The sequence below is a fragment of the Sciurus carolinensis genome, chromosome 3 (assembly GCF_902686445.1).
Source record: "Sciurus carolinensis chromosome 3, mSciCar1.2, whole genome shotgun sequence".
In the NCBI taxonomy this organism is placed as follows: Eukaryota; Metazoa; Chordata; class Mammalia; order Rodentia; family Sciuridae; genus Sciurus; species Sciurus carolinensis.
Window position 1 is genome coordinate 72,473,393 of NC_062215.1, and position 19,332 is coordinate 72,492,724.

General features: G+C 42.6%; 1 protein-coding gene across 2 annotated transcripts in view; it reads right to left on the reverse strand.

The window, feature by feature from the left end:
* Positions 1-1,754: 1,754 nt before the first annotated feature.
* Positions 1,755-19,332, reverse strand: part of Gypc (glycophorin C (Gerbich blood group)) — a 42,305-nt gene continuing 24,727 nt past the window's right edge. Inside the window, exons 1-3 of one of the 2 annotated variants that reach the window (XM_047547117.1) lie at positions 12,928-13,026; positions 11,725-11,775; positions 1,755-10,128 (exon numbers count right to left, since the gene is read on the reverse strand). In XM_047547117.1, coding sequence (XP_047403073.1) covers positions 9,932-10,128; positions 11,725-11,761 — 234 coding nt within the window. In that variant the 5' untranslated portion in view covers positions 11,762-11,775; positions 12,928-13,026 and the 3' untranslated portion in view covers positions 1,755-9,931. Of the gene's footprint in view, positions 10,129-11,724; positions 11,776-12,927; positions 13,027-19,332 lie in introns of those variants that run through there. The other variant, XM_047547116.1, reaches the window with a different exon arrangement.

The window sequence follows — 19,332 nt, forward strand, 5'->3', positions numbered from 1 at the left end:
TACAAGTTCCAGAGTCTACAGGCTGAGGAACCTGGAGTCGGATAGTCAAGGGTAGCAGCACCAGGAAAAGCGCCCACTCTAGAAGAAGAAAGGGGGTGGGGAGAGATTGATTCATTTTCTTTTATTTTTCTTTTTTAATTGTTTGTTCTAATTAGTTATACATGACAGCAGAATGCATTTTGATTCATTGTACACAAATGGAGTACAATGTTTCATTTCTCTGGTTGTACACCAGGTGGAGTCATTAGAACAAACATTTCTAGTTTTCCCAGCACCATTTGTTGAAGAGGCTATCTTTTCTCCATTGTATGTTTTTGGCACCTTTATCTAGTATGAGGTAACTGTATTTATGTGCATATGTCTCTGTGTCTTCTATTCTGTACCATTGATCTACCTGCCTATTTTGGTGTCAGTACCATGCCATTTTTGTTACTATTGCTCTCTAGTATAGTTTAAGGTCTGGTATTGTGATCCCTCCTGCTTTACTCTTTCTGCTAAGAATTGTTTTGACTATTCTGAGTCTATTATTTTTTCAAATGAATTTTATTATTGCTTTCTCTATTTCTATGACCAAAAGACATGGAAATTTTAATTCAAATTGCATTGGATCTGTATAGCACATTTGGACAATATTAATTCTGCCTATCCAAGAACATGGGAGATCTTTTCATCTTCTAAGGTTTTCCTTAATTTTTTTCTTCAGTATTCTGTAGTTTTCATTGTAGAGGTCTTTGACCTCTTTTGTTAGATTGATTTCCAAGTATTTCATTTATTTTTTTGAGGCTATTGTGAATGGAGTAGTTTTCCTAATTTCTCTTTCAGAGGATTCACCACTTATGAATAGAAATGCATTAGATTTATGAGTGTTGATTTTATATTATGCTACTTTGCTGAATTCATTTATGAGTTCTAGAAGTTTTCTGGTGGAATTTTTTGAATCCTCTAAATATAGAATCATGTCATCAGCAGTGATAGTTTGAGTTCTTCTTTCTCTATTAATATCCCTTTAATTTCTTTATTCTAATTGCTCTGGCAAGTCTTCATGGACTATGTTGAATAGAAGTGGTGAAAGAGGGCATCCCTGTCTTGTTCCATTTTTTTTACAGGGAATGCTTTCAATTTTTCTCCATTTAGAATGATTTGGGTTTTGGGCTTAGCACAGATAGCCTTTACAATGTTGAGGTATGCTCCTACTATTCCAATTTTTTGTAGTGTTTTGAACATAAAGGGGTGCTGTATTTTATCAAATGCTTTCTTGCATCCATTGCAATGATTGTATGATTCTTAACTTTAAGTCAGTCTGTTGATTTGATGAATTACATTGTTGATTTCCAGATGCTGAACCAACCTTGCATCCCTGGGATGAACCCCACTTGATCATGGTGCACTATTTTTAATATGTTTTTGTATGCGATTTGCCAGAATTTTGTTAAGAATTTTTGCATCTATGTTCATCAGAGATATTATTCTGAAGTTTTATTTCTTTGATGTGTCTTTTTGTGGTTTTGGTATCAGAGTGCTACTAACTTATACAATGGGTTTGGAAGGGTTCCCTCCTTTTCTATTTCATGGAATACTTTGAGGAGTATTGGTATTAGTTCTTTGAAGGTCTTCTCAATTTCAGGAATCAAATAGACCACAACACAAAAATATTGGGTGACTTTAACACAACTCTTTCACTACTGGATAAATCTTCCAAACAAAAACAGAACAAAGAAACCATAGAACTCAATAATACAATCCATAATTTAGACTTCACAGACATATATAGAATATTTCATTCATCAATGACCGAATATACTTTTTTCTCAGCATATGTTTTCAGAAGAAGATTTTGGAAAAATGTGAGATAGGAAAGTATCAAGAAACAGTGACTTATAACCAGCTACTAAGTCTAAAGAACCTCTGCTTCAGGAGCTAAGGCTCTCTGCAGAATAAATGCAGCCAAGATGGTCAGGTTTGCAGAATCTCAGGAGACTGTGGGTTACATAATGCAATGGGGTAGACCACTCCGACAGAAGTTAGAGAGCAGGTTGAGGTAACTCATAAAGGGATCTAATTTTGGAAGACAAAGAGAAGAGGTAACACTGGGGCTCAAGTCTCAGCAACCAAAAAGAGAGAATCTCAGAAAAGCTTCTTTGATTCCCATGGAAACATCTCCTAACAGTCTTTGCACCCTGAGTAGTTACTGTTAATATACAGGTGGACTTTCCCTATTTGTGTTCTTTTTAGATTCTTGAGTTTACACTGAATCCATAATATATTTTAATATAGTTTCATGTAAAAATTATATCACAAGTATTTTCCCAACTTATTAAGAATTCTTTACAACATTGTCTTCTTGCTGTAGAATATTTGATTGTGAGTCTTCATCATACTTCTTTTAACTCTCCCCTAATGATGAACACTAAAACAGTTCTCCATTTTTCCTACTGCAAACAGAGCTACGACACTCTTTGTTAAACTGAAATTTTGGTCTGTATTTCAGAATATTTTCTCAGGATAGACTGTTAGAAGTAGAATTTCTGGGTCAAAGAATGTGAACATTAACAAGATTCTCGGCACACTGTCAAATACACTGCCTGAGTCTTTCCTCTTCAGCCAGGGTAAGCCCATTGGACCCTTGGTGGCTTTGGTTAAGCATCTTTTAAATAAGCTCTGCTTTAATTAACATTAAAATGTGATACACAATGTACACATACACCTACACAGATATGTATATACATGTATTTATACTACAAACATTATATTTGTATTTCTTTGATTAGTTACACAGCTTTACGTATTTTCTTGTTAGAACAATTTTTCAATGCCAAGTGATTAACAGTGGTTGAAATAAACAAGTTTGAGAATTTCCTTCTACCTCCCTAGGGAATAACTGAAATTAGTTGTCAAGAATTCTAAATCAGCTTGGCTGTTTCAAATCTCCAGCCTTTAAAACAATTTTTTTTTTTAATCAAGCACCTCTGAGAGGAGGAAAAAACCTTCATATAAACAATCAAAAATATCTTTCTGATGGTACATTTTAAGAAGATATTGGAAGGAATGGAAAAATATTCTTGGTAGAGCTTTCATCACTTTTAAGCATCTTTGTATCTCACAGTACTGGTTTATCCCAACAGTTTTATGAGGATGGGAGGGCAGGATTTATTGCTCCCCTTTCTACTAATGAAGAATTCAAATCTGTAAGAGAGATGACTCTTCTCCACGACATCTTTCAGGGACCAACTTGCCTTCAACTAATGATGATCAACTGCAAGACATCAAAAGGTCACATCAAACATCAGCTCCACAGCTGGTGCCCAACAATGCACATGTATCCATTCTCTCACAGGAGCCCAGTCTAGCACAGATGCTGGCACAGCAGAGGTGCTAGTATTGCTCACTCTGGGATCTCCAGGTTCCCATTTCTTTCCCTTGCAGGAAAATTAGGTTACACATAAATCCCATATTGGTCTCAGTGACCTTGTCTAAAAGAGCCTTGGGTATGTTGCCTGATTTTAGCACAGCCTTTTTCTGGGTCCTGTGTCTCAATGGCTAGGTTGTGATTTTGACCTGAGATGGCATCAGTTGAGTCTTGCAAAGCTGTAAAGTTGAAACCATCCATGTTCTTTGCCCTTCTGTGTTTATCCCGTCTGCACCATTCAGATGTGCCTTAATGTCTCCTTCGGTTCCCCAAGCTCCAGGTTCTTGTACCCAAAGATTCTCTGGATAGAGAAGCAGGGTATGATTTTCACTAGTCCCTGCTTCTCCTCTGCCTTGAAGAATGTTTGTAGTGGAGAGCTTTGCAATACTTGTCCTAAAGGAGAAAACTAAATTCTAGAATTTCTGGTTTACTTGGGGTTTAACATTTGGGTACAATGGCTTTTGTTTGTCATCTCAGGTGCCATACAGGTTGGGCTTGATGAGGTGGCCCTTTTGAATCCTTTGTTTTTATTTTTCCTCTGGGATTCTAGCTAAGAATCAATCCAGAGTTGCTACAGATGTATCTATATGATACTGAAGAACCATAAAGATTTTGGTTACAAAGCCCAATAACCAGTCTTCATCTACAAGCCCAACAAGTCCATTTTGATCTTTTGCTCCTGGGTCAGGTGGATTCACAAACATAACCAGGTTCTTTGCAGTCTCTGGGTCCAGCCTCGTTCTTGGTAATTTCATTCATGACTCATGCTCCAGGAGAAGCATTGCACTCACAGCTTCCAATCTTGCCTCTATATTTTGCATTTGACATTCCCTCACTTGGATGACTCCTTTAGAAAGTGGCTCCTTCAAGAATCCTTCCTTGACCTTCTTAGTCCATTAGGTCCTTTTGAATGAGCCCTTGGCAACTAGAGTCATGTTAGCACATTTATTCTTATGTTTTCCAGGGTGGAGACAAGCCTCTGCTCTGTCCTACATTTCTGGAATTGTGCCTGCTGCATGGTTACACGTAGGGAACATTTGTGGAATGCATGAAGGAATGAATGAAGGTGTTTTCACTGCCTTATGCTGAGGTCTGGGTGCTCACCACCCTTCGATCTTAACATTTCAACTGTGACCTTAAGGAGACAATGCCTGTTACACAACAGCTGGGAGCAAAATGGTTCTTCCCCAGGGGAAGAAGTGGCCTGACCTTGGCCATCTTAGCAGGCTCAAACGGTGCTTGATCTTGAGAAAGCTAAATATAGACCTCTTTTCTAAGTCCTTTTTTTACTGGGAGGGAAAAAGAATTTCAGTTATTTGAAAAGTAAAAGTCAGCCAATATATTCAGTTCAAAGTCAAAGACTGGGAGGTCGGAATATCTACCCTAAGTATCTACCCTCCTTTGAGGTCTGTACTATTGGCAAGAGAGACCTCTTGATCACAAGATAATATTAGCAGTAAAGGTGGGCAGATTCTACCCAACTTCACTGCTAGGCTCTGGATTTATGAATCTACCCAGGAACTGGACATTTCCACAGCTGTATGCATTTATGTGATAGTAAGCGGATAAAAAGAACCAAACTTGCAGCTATTTCTCCCAAATACTATCAAAATGATGGAGAACAATTTTCTTCTTTAAACTCCCCAATGAAGATTAAAAAGCAGATGTTTTTGATTTTCTGGTGAGATGTCTGGGATACTTTGAAAGGCCATAAACACAGTAATTTAGTGCATTGCATGGCTTAATGTGTATGCTTATTTGTTCAACAAGTATTTACTGAGCATGTGTGGGCTATTGGGTGCTATGTTAGGCAGTGATTACTTTGTTGGTAGAAGATTCTTCATGGGTCTTTCATGTTTTTCACATATAATGAGTGAAGCAGGATTTGCCCTTTGTTCTGAGCAAAACAAAACAAAAATGTTATCAAACATTTTTGTATTTGCATATAAAACGGTCTTGGAAGACAAAGATAGTGCCTTCCTTCAGAGCAAAGGGTTGGTAATGTTTGTCGTGCATTATAAGGGAATCTAGTTTTCTTAGTTAATGGTTTCTCTTCTGCAACTCAACACCTCACAGTGTGGGTAAGCATTCTTTGGGATCATCCACATCACCCATGTGGGACTTAGGCACAAGGAGATCTGATACAAATATACTAATGTTCATGCTGTTTTCTGGGTTGGTAGTCATAGTCTCTTGTCTTTTAGCAAGGAGTCTAACGTCTTCTGTTAATATCTGCAAAACTTAGGTATACTAATGTAATTCACCTGAAAGCAGGGTAGAATTTAGACCCTTCACAATTCTTGGCAAGATTATATCCTTATTTAAACAAATATTCAAAGTACCTTAAAATTCCAATATTTTGATCTTCATGTTGATGAGAAGACTGAGATGTTGAAGAAGTTAATTAATTCTTCCTAAGTCACAAGGCTAATAAGTGCTGAGTTGAAATTCTTGTCCAGGTTTGACTAATTCTAGAGCCACCATCTTTCAGTAACTTCATGTTGATGTGTCAAATTGCAAACATTAAAATCTGTCTATAGTTCTCTTCCTGGCACTGGGCCAGTTAAACTCCTGTTGGTACTCAGTCATCCCTGTTGCCATGATGATGAAAATGCTCAGGCAAAGAATGGAAAGCAATGGAACAACACAAACAAGATAAAATCATCAGTTCTTTCCATTAAAAAAAGAAAAATTCTTCTCTAATGTTTACATAGTACTTGGCTCAGAGCCTTGACCTACTGCCCTTTCTTCTGGCTAACAGATGAGACCTGTTTCTCACCAGGCAGGATGAGTTGAGTCATGTGAAATCCAGACTAAACAATGGGAAGCAGGAGAGGTGGGTGAGCTCCTGGGTCTCCATTTCCCGGTACAGGGTCCGAGCCTGCATCAGTCATGAGAAGTTCCCTTGTAAATTTCCACAGTAACTTTTCATCTTGTCCTGTTTTAATTTGATCATTGTTTTACCCTTATGATAGAAACCAACATGTTCCTTGAGGGTTCCTATTGCCTGCAGTACAAAGGCCACATTTCTTCATTTGGAGTCCAAGACCCTCCATGGCTCAGTCCTTATGCACTGTTTACCTGACCCAAACCTCGCTTTGTCTCTGAAGCCCCTCTTGGGTCTATCTCATTCCCCACATAAAAAGAATCCCTCCCTCTTTCATTTACAAATTTATCTGTATTGCTTTATTTTCAGCAACTATAACACTTCAGGGTTGTGCACATTTTCTTGCTTATCTTCTCTACTGCATCTCAGATGCCTTAAGGCAGAAAATATTATCTTCAGTTATATAATCCCCTCATTTATAGGGGTACATTTGTTTGTGGTTTAGAACTTTATTCTTCCTCTCTCTCTCTCTCTTTCATGTGCACACATGCGCACACGCGCACACACACACACACACACACATTATTAATCTGTCTCCAGGTTTGAAATTTCATCATTGAATATGGTCCCTGATTTCCATGGTTAGACTCAGGAGTTTTTGACATTACTGTAGTGTGAAAGCATACCCATACAATCATTCTGTTGTTTGGTTTCACCACAATATTCTATAAGTTAAGTGAGTTATTCAATATTTTATTATTAAATAAGCTTTATGTCAGATGATTCTGCCCAACTGTAATGGGTGAAGTGTTAAGAGTTCTGAGAACATTTAAATAGGCTAGGGTAAGCATTGTTAGTAGGTTAGGTGCATTAAATGCACTTTGACTTAGTGATATTTCAATTTATGATGGATTAATTGGGACACATTTCCATCTTAAGGAGCATCTCTACTGTTTGGGGATGACTACTTTCTAGAAGCATGACTCATCCAAGAAGAGTTAGTATAGGTGCTTGGTCATGATGTCATCTAGCAGATCGTTTTCCTTTTGACGAGAGTGGCCTGGGAGTTAGCTACCTGAGGGCTTTGGATGTGGACGAGGAGTGACTAACCTGACACATTTATCTTCCTAACCATCCTGCCAAGGTCAGAAAGGCCAACTAATCTTGCGGTTTCCTCTCACCACACAGAGTGATCTTGCATCCCAGGTCAGCTTTTGGCAGGAATGGGAAAGGAGTCACAGGGAACAGGCTATCATGGGCCAGGTCCATCAGATGACAGAGACCTGGCCTGGGTGAACTGACCCCAGTACTGGTGAGTCATTCCAGCATCCCCAGGTCCTAGAGCTGATGTTCTGCTCCCTGAGGAGTTGCTGTTGATCAGCCACCTACTGAAGTGTTCTACGTATACCTCTGTATCCACTGATCCTATGTCCATGTAACTCTCAAAAACTGGAAGTGACGTCGCAGCAGAAAGGGATGTTAGAAGTCATTAGTTTGGTGTTTCCTAAACATGTTCCAAGGAACACTGGGTACCCATACTTGGTGTTTGTCACAGGTATTCTGTGAGGAAATGGGATCTGTGGCCAAGGACATTTGGGACATGCTGCACTGCTCTGTTCCTGTCCCTCAAGAGCCACAGTCCATGCTAGACTGTAGAGATGCTGAGACTTGCACAGGTTTAATTTCATTTAACCATGTCATTTTCTAAACTGATTTGCACATGGAACAACAGCCTATTTGTCTTCACTATTCTATAATTATTTTGCCAGGCTGGTGTTCTGCAGATCAGTCTGGGAAGTGGGAATACACAGTCGTCCTGCAGTTTATTGGCAGTTCAGTTTTCTGCAGTTTCAGTTACCCATGGTCAACTGTAGTCTGAGAAGATCAAATGGAAGATTCCAGAAGTAAACAGTTCATAATTTTCAGTAACTTTTATTACAGTTTATAGTTGTGCTATTTTACTATTAGCTACTCTTGTTAATTTTTCACTGTGTCTATAAATTAAACTTGATTTTAGGCATGTATACATAAGAAGAAACATAGTACATACAGGGTTCAGGATTATTTTTGGTTTCAGGTATCCACTGGGAATTTTAGAACACATCCCTCTCAGACAAAGGGTGGCTACCGTCGTCGAGCCTTGTATGTTATAGATGAGAAAACAGAGGGCCAGAGAGCTGGGGACACCAGGGAAAGATCTTGCATCTGACTAGGCTCCTAAAATCACCAGCTCCTGAGTTCTCTGTGCTTCTCTCTTTTATGACACTGGCAGGGCTTCTAGCTCCTTTAGCTGGTGGCCATTCCCAGCTGAGTTTGGATCCCCATCATCCTTCTAGGGAGATGAAGGGAACTGTTCTGCTGACTGTTCTGAGGTGGAGATGGTGCAGCCTCAATAAACCGAAAGGACTCCTGAGTGGACCCTGGCACCCCAGGGTGCAGTCTTTAATCTTGGAGCTGCTATTCTCTTAGTGATTTGAGTTGTTGGGACCCTTACAAAAAGAATGATTAATGAGTTCATTTTCTCTGTTATTCTATTTAAATGACATTTCCTCCTCAGGAGGAGTTTAGAGTGATGCAATGAGGAATTTTCATTAATAAATATATCCACTATCCACTATCCACTGTATTAGTGACACTGGAATATAGTGAATGTTGAGTACTTGACGCATCTGTTGCTGTCCTCAGTCCTGTGAATCATGTGCACAGAGGTACATTTTTAGCCATTTTCACTTGAAGGATGAAAACACTGAGGTCAGAGAGGTCAAGAAGTGGACCAAGTTCTCAAAAGCAGGAAAGGGGAGCTCAAACTCGGGGAGTGGTGCTCTCCAGCCCATGTCCTGCCCACTGGGTGCCATCTTTATTGTGATTGTGGGAGGATGGGGTTCACTTACAATTGTTGAGCAAGTCTATTTTGTCCCTATACTGTGCATCAGAAAATCAACACTTCAGCCAATGCCCTGACCACTTGAAATATCCCCCTTTTCAGAGGGATATTAAGTCCTTACATTTGTTTATGCAGTTGGTGCTGGTGTGGGAGAAAGATGCCGATCACTTGTCCTCCCACCTCCCTTGCCAGAACTGGACAGTCCCAGCCCCATGCACATAGACTCTGTCAGAGAACACAAAATCACATTAGGAAAAAGCAAGCACTGGGTGTTTGTCATTCCCCAGACAATTTCAGTAGTGCTGTTTTGACTCTGAATGCTTGATTACATTTCAAATTTATTTCCAATCATTTTGAGCTGGATCAATGGAAGACAAAGGTGCCTTTGAGCTCTGGCACCTGCTGTTCCCCCACCCAAATGTCAAGGACTGACATTTGATGCCATTACTGATATCTCACTTCCTTGGGTCCCCAGCCCCCAGGCCCTCCTACCACACTCATACACTGAAGAACTTTCACATTGATAAAATGACATCCTGAATTTCCCAGGACGACCTGTGTGTCCAGACTTGCTTTCTTCCTGTTAGAGCAAAAGCTGGCCTTCCAAGGTGGCTGCTGTGTCCCTGGGTCCCTGGGAGAGGTCTCTCTCAGCCTGTGTCCTCCCCTTTCCTCCCTGGGCAGCCACCACATGTTCTGAGGTGTGAAACTTGAGAAGAGTCAGGTGCCCTGTGGGGCCAGTAATGGTGGTAGGTGGGAGATGCATTTGCTCTCCTGAAGTTGGAGGAGACTTTTGGGGAGGTGAGGTCTGGTGCCCTCAGATAAAGTACTCTTTCCTGCTGTTGTCACTGGCATCCTGGAGGGCAGGGTCACTCTGCAGGGCTGCATCTGCACTCTCGGCAAACTCTGTGCCCTTGGCCTCATTGGTGTGGTATGTGCCCTTGTGTCGGTACAGGTAGCGAAGCATGACAAGGAGGAGGCAGACCAGGACTAAGGCCACAGCAGTGATCACAGCTGCAGGAGGGAAGAAATGCAGGAGTCAATCTGGAGCAGATGCTCTAGGACCTGGAGCAGAAGGTGGGGACCCCCAAGGTTTGTGCCAGCAGGACAAACATCCTGCTCAACGAGCCACAACCTCAGGGTGGTTACTTCCATCCTGTGCTTATTCCTGCCTGGTGTGCTTCCTTCAGAATTCCCTCTTTTTATCTCCACCCTCAGAGATGCCCTCTACTATGCTCCTTAGCTAGAACAGCATCCCAGAATTGATTCCTGCTGGAACATGCTCCTTGTCTCCTGAGGAAGACAGGTCTGTAAGAGAATCACTGCAAAACATGCAGTTTGCACAGTGCAAGTATGGGGGTTGGCTTGAAATGGAGAGGCTCGTGTGATGTAGAATTGTTATCTTTTCAGACAATCCTGACTGAGGTGTTTCCTGGAGAATGAGACTTTCTGTGGTAAAACCAGGAAAGTCCTGGAAAACAGGAAAGAGTTGGCTGCTCTCTGCATAATCTACAGGGGGGAAAAGGGCTATTAACTGAGCATAAGGATAGACAGGTGGTGGGAGATATGCTTTGGAAAACTGCCCCTCACCCCAACCCACTGCCACTCACTCTTGGGAGGTGAGGACTTGAATCTGCCAGGAGGAATTGGATTTGGCCATGTAGAGGATTCCCGGCCACAGTCAATGCCCAGGATGCCTGGGAACTTGGGGATGCAGGAAAATGAGGCATGAGGCAGGTCAAGAGGGGTCAAATCACTCCAGGCCTGGGGAGTGATGAGGCGAGGAGTTAAGACTGGTGAATCTGAGAAGGGACTGAACAACAGCACTCTCAAGGGGAATATTTCGAATTTGGGCATTTGATTGGAAGCTGCAGAAAAGCCTTTATCTTAGAATGCAGGTTTATCTGGAAAGTCTTGGGGAGGGGCTGTTGGGGATTAGGTGAGGCTAAAACTGTTCCCAAGTCCCATCCGTATGGAAGAATTTCCTAAACTTCCTACTGTCTTCAGGCGGGCACTTGTGTCTGTACTTAATAATATTGTCTAGGAAAAAGACGGGCTGAGGGCACAACGAATGGGAGAATGCTGGGTTAAGTAAAATTGAACAGGTGTCTTTGATGGTTCCTCCTGCTTGTAATTGTAGAGGTTCCCTGAGTTACTAATACGTGTGAGCAGGGTGGGTCTTAAGGAAGTGAATAGAACATGTGACACCTTCCAAACTTGGTTGCTCCTGAAATGCAGTTTGGAGTGACAGCTGTGACCATTGAGGAGCCAGCTGACCCGAGTTCAACACAAGGTGAAGAAAGGGAGATGGAGGAGAGGTATAGGCAGCCCGGTTAGTCCGCCAGCCCAAACCCTGTTCTGCCCAAGCTGCTTCCTCTAGCCCAGGTCTCTGCGGGTCAATGGTCTAGAGAGGAGGTGCATCTTGACAGGTGTACCCAGGCTGCCCTCATCCCCCTACCTTGCCAACTGTACCAGGCACCATGCTGTGCATTTCTTATACCCTCTGAATGAGGAAAAGCACTGACCATCCCTTTCCCCATTGGTATCCTCAGGCCAGTTCTGCCCTGGATCTTTTCTGACTACCAGAAAGGTCCCTGGCAAGTTACTAACCTGCAATGATGGCAATGTCCATCGTGGTGTAGGTCATCCCTGGACCAAGCTCTGTGGACAAAAGAGAAGAGCCCGAGGTGAGAGAGGAAGGCTCTTTGCACACAGCAGCACCTCAGCCGTAGCCTGTACCCTCTGCACACCTGTGACCAGCTCTGTGAATGGACTGAGTAGACAGAAATGGCATGGTAGGTGCAGAGACCTTTGTCCAGGTGTAAAGACCCTAACCCAGGCGTGGCTTGTTCAATGAGCAGGATGGAAAACACCAGCAAATCATCAGGTCACACCAGGATGGTCCGAGCTCCCTGCTGTATCTCAGCATCAAAGCCAGGGCCTGTACCTGGTAGAAACTCGGCTGTCATTTGTGGTATGTATAAGGTGTGCAAGACTGTGTTGAACTCTGCCATTGTGGTGTGTCCACACAGACCAGGTGTTGGCTTAGCTGTCCCCATCTACTCTCTCCTGTGGTCTTCATAACAATCCTGGGAAATCCGTGATGTTATGAGCCCGTTTCACAGGTAGAACATTGAGGCTCAGAGATGCGATGAGCTTGTGGCCATGCAGACCATCTGATGACTGTCTGGGTCTTCATTGTTTCTCTTATCTTTGGGTGTACTCTCTCTTTTTCTCTCTTTAACAAGCCCCTCACTGAGCCCTCTCCCTAGGTTTCTGCATCAACTATCCTAGGGGGAGGGGTACCCTGTGGCACTAAGTTACTGTTTTTCTGCAGCTCACTGATCTAGTCCGAGGGTGAGGATTCCAAGGAGGGCGGGAACCTCACAGTACCTTAAGATACTGCATAGACTGTCTCCTCTCCTCCGGGAGGTAAGTAAGAAGAAGGATTTATTAGACCACAGAAATAACAGTGTTAACACGGAAATCCCATGTTCCCATTACAACAGCTACGCATATTAAAACAGGGAAGGATGCTTCCTAATAGCCATTTCCGCTCAGATAATCACTTCAATTATAGAGCTATGAGGTCATTCTCCCCAGGGCAGCTGCCAGATGCCTCTTCCTGATAAGAAACTGACTGTGGTGTCAGGGGAGACAGCGGGCGAGGGAGAAACAGTTTCCATGCTGGAGACCCAGAGCAGGGGGGCAGGAGAGCCAGGATAAGGGGTCTGGTGCCAGCACAGAACCCAGAGGTGGGAGGAAGATAAAACCACGTTATCAAGGCAGTAAAGAGATGGAGTGGGCACCCACCTGGAGGCAGGGCAGACTGGACCAGGCAGGGAGGAAGGCTCAGCTGTCAAAGTGCTTAATGGAGGAGGGCTCAGCTTTCAAGACTTAAAGCAGGAAGTTCATAGTGATGCTGGATTCTGGGATCCAACTGGGACACGTACAGTCTGTGATTCAGTACCTGGATCATAGTAGGTATTCAATAAATATTCACTAAGGCATGAATGAAGGCATGCCCAGGTGAATGAGTGAATGCAGAGGCTGGCATTCTGGACCTTTATCAATCACATAGGAACTCATTGACAGTAAGAAAGAACAGCACCTTGCTTATAGTACATACATAGAAACATCAGTATGAATGTTTACAGAAGCTCAAATACTCAGAATTGTCCTGAGGAATTTTCCAGGTGAAGACCAGCATTTCATATATCACTCTGTACAATGCTGCCAGGGTTAGAAGGGACTTTTTATTCATTTTTAAGAAAAATAAGCAACTGCTTACCATGTGCCAGTATTTAACACATTTCAACTCAGTCCCACAACAATCCCATTTGGTAGGAGTTATTATTATTCCCACTTTACAGATTAGCAAACTGAGTCCCAGAAAGGTGTTATGTTTTCTTGGGGTCATTTGACATTACTATGAGAGTCAGGATGTAGTCAGTTCAAGACCAGGCAACTTGGAGTCAGGGTGTAACCCTGTAGGGCACTGCCCAGGGCACAGCCTCGGCAACCCAGCTTCCAGAGGAGACATTTGACTTAATTCATGTGGGGTGCATTTTGTGGCTTGTGTTTAGGACCTGCACTGAAACCTATCTGCTTGGATTTGAGTGAAATTTCAGCATGCCTATTCCATGATTCTCAGGTGTGAGAAGACCTTTTTTTTTGGGTAAAGACCCAAAATGTTCTGCATTTTTCATTCATGGCTCTCCTTAAGATTGCAACATTTTTACCACACAGTAAGCTCCAAAAGTCCAGATACCATATTTGTCCTGCTCAGAGTTCTATGTCCAGCATCAGGTTGGGTGCCTGACACTGAACGACAATTGGTGAATATTTGAAAGTGTGATTCCTCACTTTATACATTGTTGGTGGAACTGTAAATTAATACAACTACTATGGAAATCAATATGGAAATTCCATAAAGAGTAGGAATGGAACAACTGTATGACCTGGATATACCATTTCTCACTATTTGTGCAAAAGAATTAGAGTCAGCATACTACATGACACATGCATGCCCATAGTTATAGCAGCACAATTCATAATAGCCAAGTTATGGAACCAGCCTAGGTGCCTTTTAAGAGATGAATGGATAAAGAAAGTGATATATATATACACAATGGGGATTTACTCAGCTATAAAGAAGAATGAAATTATGTCCTTTAGTGCTAAATAGATGGAACTAAAGAACATCATGAGACAGAGCAAGTTTGCTAGAGAGGGCTCAGTTTTATAACAATGACAGTCCCTCATCAATTCACCAACAATTAATCAATGAATGGATTAATTCACTAATGAGGACAAGCCTTTATGACCTATTCACCTCCCAAATGTTCCACCTCCAAATACCATTAACACATGACTCTGGGAATGACCATTCCAACACATGGAATTTGGAGAACAAACATTCAAACCTGGCATCTGGGAAACTCTTTTCTTGTAAAGGGTTGTCTCTATACCTTTCAGCTTGTCTCTTAGAGTTCTTCACTCTGCCTTAGAAACTGATGAGGAAGCTTCCATTTCTGGTCTTCCATTGTCCCATTGTCTGTGCGATCCAGTAAAGAAGGAGGAATTCAGTTGCAAGGGCAAGAATTGAGAGTGAGAATGGTTTCACACTGGAACACCCAGGTGTCCTGGGAGCAGGACCATTGTTTTAAACTTAAAAGTATAAGGGGTCTTTGAGGAGCTATTATGATGAGAAATCATGTTGATGACAGCAATTCATCATCTTCAGCAGCAGCAGCAGCATCTGCTGCGTGGTGGTTTGACAGCACCGTGCCACTTATTAAGAGCATTCAATTTCAAGGAACCTACAGATAGAGTTAGAAAAGTCACTTTATAAAGTGTTCTGAGGCAGTGAGGGCTTTGTATGGGTCTGATTTGAGGTTCAGGAGCAAGATAGCTATGGGGAAGGGACAGTAGCCTTTGTGGGCATGGCGATGTTCTCCTTGGCTCAGGTTGGGATATTTTCTTCTTGCTCTCAATTTCTCAATGTCCTTGTGCAAGTAAAGTTGGCAGTTGAAAGCTGAAATTCATTGACTGACTTCAGTAGGAAAGGTTGAAGTTGAGAGTTGAAGCTCATTGATTGACTTTGTGGTAGGAAAGTCAAATACATTTATTTTTCCTTGATGATTTGTTTTTATTACTTTCTGAAAGGATGTGGTAGTCAGGCTCTGGGTTTCAGAATATGTGTCTCCAAAGAAATGAATGAATAGTTTAACACACATCCATGCATTTCTTTCAGAACCAAGGAGAGCAGTTCACGATTTACCCATCTCCAGGCTGAAAGTAAAGAGGAAGATGGCTTCTGTACCCAGGACTTGGTTGGGAAGGCACAACATATTTAATGAAAACCTAGACTGTGCACACCCTCTGTGTGATAAGGTGCCTGTATGGGTACTACAGAGGTGCCTGCTATTGTTAAAGAGGGACCTCAGCAGTCTGACTCAGCCTCAGCTATTTGACTCGGTCCCAGGACTACTGGATTCTTTGACGGTGAGGAAGCTCATGCCTATGCTTGCTCATTCTTCTCTTCAGAAAACCTTTTCTAGCACCTACTGTGTTCCAACAATATGCTCTATATTAAATCTGGGCTCCGGTCAATAGGAGTTTACTGTGTAAGGATGGGGACGTGCATGGGTAAGTTCAGGTAGTGTCATTCTTCAATGTTCTCAGAGAAGGTTTCCTGGAGGAGGTGGTCCCAATCCTGCCTGTTGAGATGATGGATGGCATTGCCAGCAAAGGAAAGAGGCATGGTGGTGACATAGGGACCTGGATGGAAGGACTGTGGATTGTGGAGTGATATGTGAGGTTTCTGAGTGGAGAAGGATGGCCTTCTTCAATAGGGATCCAACTGCTGTGATGACCAGTCACTGTGTCAGAGGCTGGGCTCCAAGAAGCTGCTGAATGTATGCTATGGGGACTTCACCTGCCTACTCTCCAGCAAGACCCACCCCTCCCATCTGTGCAGAAAGTATGTGTGCACTCACCTGGGCTTGCAGATAGAATTCAGAAGTGAGGCCCATGTGAACTTGACCATCCAAGACACACATCTCAAGGTCAAAATCATGGCCCTGAAGTTCCCTATGGGTCACCTTGGAAACAATCTCCCTTCCCCCAGGGCTGCCAAAGAAGTGCTGTGCATTTTTTTATACTGCTCTGATGCTTTCTTTTTCCTAACCATTATTCTGTCCTGCCTGTTGCTGCTGTATAAAAACATGGCACCGATGCTGGCACTGGATCCTTGCAGGCTACACCGTACGTACCCTCCATATCAAATCACTGTGTTGTGGTGGAAGCCTGGAGGCCTGGTGAGGCTAGATGGCAAAAGAAGTCGCTTCTCTGCCCTGAAGAAGACAATTATTTCTGCATCAGTTAACTGTGGAGGAGGCACAGACTCTGCACTCAGAAGGTAGCCAGGAAGGGACATCTCTTCCCTGTGTACGCTTTGGAGTCTTGCTGAGGAATTTTCATACCTAGGCATTTGCTCTTGGGATGTGCTCCCAGGAGAATTGGAAAGAAGGGCAAGGATGCTGTAACTCAAAACTCGGGTATCTGGTTACAAGGTTTTCTCTTTGTGTCTCTCTCTTCTATTATCCCTTAGTCATTAAAAAATAAACTAACAGAGCCTTATTTTAACAACAAGACCAATCTATCTTAGTTGAGTTACAGGATGTAAGTAAAAGGAAAAAAGCTTGGGCCAGAAAATAAAAATGGAATCACCTTCTCCTTAGTCCAGGATAGTAATACCAAGTGAAACCGACTGAGCAAAATGAAGTCTTCACTGTTCACATGGGGGTCTTCCTCTAGGGAGTGGGTAACCTGTCAACTTGGATTGGGTGGATTTTGTGGTTTATTAAGAAGGTAGCAAATATCCTCTCTTTTCACAGAAAAGTGAAGTAAAGGGGAAACGCTGTCTACCCATCCCTCAATCTCACCCCTGGCAAACACACCCAGCCTAGGATTTCTAGAAAAATCAAATTTAAAAGAGACAGGAAGAGAGGGAGGAGAAGATTCCAGCCAGGCTTCCTTGTCTGGCTCCTGGGAGGATCCTATGTGATTGGGAAATTGCCCAGAACTTGGTCAACATCCTGCTGCTTGGGTTGGGTGAGGGGGTGGTAGGTATCAACTGGCAGCTGGAGGAACTCAGTCTTAAGACAAAATGCTGAGACCACACAAAGGGAGATTATTCTTCATAGAAGGAGAAGAAAAATCTACCCTTAAAACGGTTAACAGTTGATGTGGCTTTAGCACAAGGGGAGAGGAGACTCAGCTATTTAACTTCAAATTTGCATTTGTCTTTTTATCAAGTCGACTAAACATTGCAAGAACAAAGCCATTAGGAGGGAACTGAGGCTGAGGGCACTGGAGAAGCAGTAGAAATCACCTGACAGTGAGACGGCATTCAGGGATCCAGGTTCTGGAGGAAGTCATGCCTCCTGGACACAATCGCTCCAGAGACCCTGAGGGTTGGTCTTACATCCTCTACAGAGAATTTATGTCCTCAAACACTCACTCCTCCTTTTCCCCCTGAATTCTCCTTACATTTGCTTCAGCATCTCTCCAAGAGGACAGAACCTTAATATGGACTGTTTTGCTTGTTACTGGTGTGGGTCTTTTTTGCCTGATCAATCCATGCATAGAAGAAAAAAACGTAGGTAGAAAGGAGACCAAAGGGAAGGAAAAAAGAGACTATAGCTGTAAATCTAAAATCTCCATGATCAGACTTGTTCCCCAGATCTCTTTTTTCCTCCAGGTCTGACATTCCCAAATTTCTAAGAAAACTGCAAATCTTAGAGCTGCTGAAAAGTCATTCCTCTATAAAAATTGCCTTATTTAGGCTAAAGCTTAAGTGAACTGTTAGCCTACACGATGCATTTTCATATTAGAGGAAACAAAGGGAGATGTATTTTAAGAAACCTGTAATACAGGCTAACTCGATTAGGTATCTTCACCTTTCACTTACTAATAGAGCTCTTCCTCTTTGCTAAAACCTGACATATCCCTAAATTCTTTTCTGCAATATGTCAAGCACCTGGAAGTTCTGAATAGAGATGTCCTCTGCCTTTGGAGAGATGTCCTCAATCCCTCTTATGGTGACAGATGGAGGTGATAGGAAGCATCCATTCCGGCAGGACCTAGACTCTCATATAACTGTGGACCAGGTCTGACCTCTGATCTTCAGGATAAAGAAATGCCCAACCCTCTGGGTAGACATGCATGTCATGCCTTGCACAGAACTCATATTCAATACGTATGGGTCCTCAAAGAAGAGAAAACACATCAAGTTTCTCTCTCAGACGTCAATAGGAAATTGAGACGATTGTAGCACTCAGTGAAAATTTGCACAAAACACAAGATCCTAAGAAGGGAAGGAATGAAAGACTCTTATGAGTCAGTCTCTTTGAATGGAACCTTATCCTACCTCTCTCATCATAAGGTGGGATTCTTACCTATGAAGTAAGCAATTTCTTTGGTTGGTTATCTCACCTTCTGAAATCTCCTCACCTCACCCATAAAACAGAGACAGCACAACCTCTGCCTAAAAGGGTTATTGTGGGGCTGAGGAGCTAAGGCAATGGTACTCAAATTTCAGTGCATCATAATCACCTGGAGGACTTACTAGGTTCCAGGTTGCTGTCTCCCTTGTACCAAGATTCTGAGTAATCCATAGGTCTGGGGTAGGCCTGAGAACCTGCATTTATAACATATTCCCACATGCTGTGGATGGTGCGTGTCTGGGAGCTTCACTTTGAGAACTACTGAGCACATAGCTGTGAAAGTATACTGACCATGTGACACAGTTAAAATGCTAACCATTACCTTCCACCCCTTTGTAAGGTGGTGATATCAGGGCTCAGTAATAGAATTGGGGGACCAGATACCCTCTTATCCATGCAAATAAAGAGTCACAGTCACAGCCACCTCAGTCACAGCAGTGAGTTACTGTCTGCTTTTTTCCAGTGTCTCTTTCTCTCCAGTTGATATAGCTGGAGACCTGAGAAGTAAAAACTCTGAGAATCTGTCACCTGTGCCTGTTTCCCTACCTTCACCCATGACTGGTATTGGATGTGGGGACATGGGGCTCTTGTTTCAGGCTCTGGTAGATGCACAAACTCTTCTAAACAACGGGTCATGAGACTGCAGTTTCCACAGGTTTATTCTTTGGCAATTAAGCAAATTCTGAGACCAATGGAAGAAAAAAAA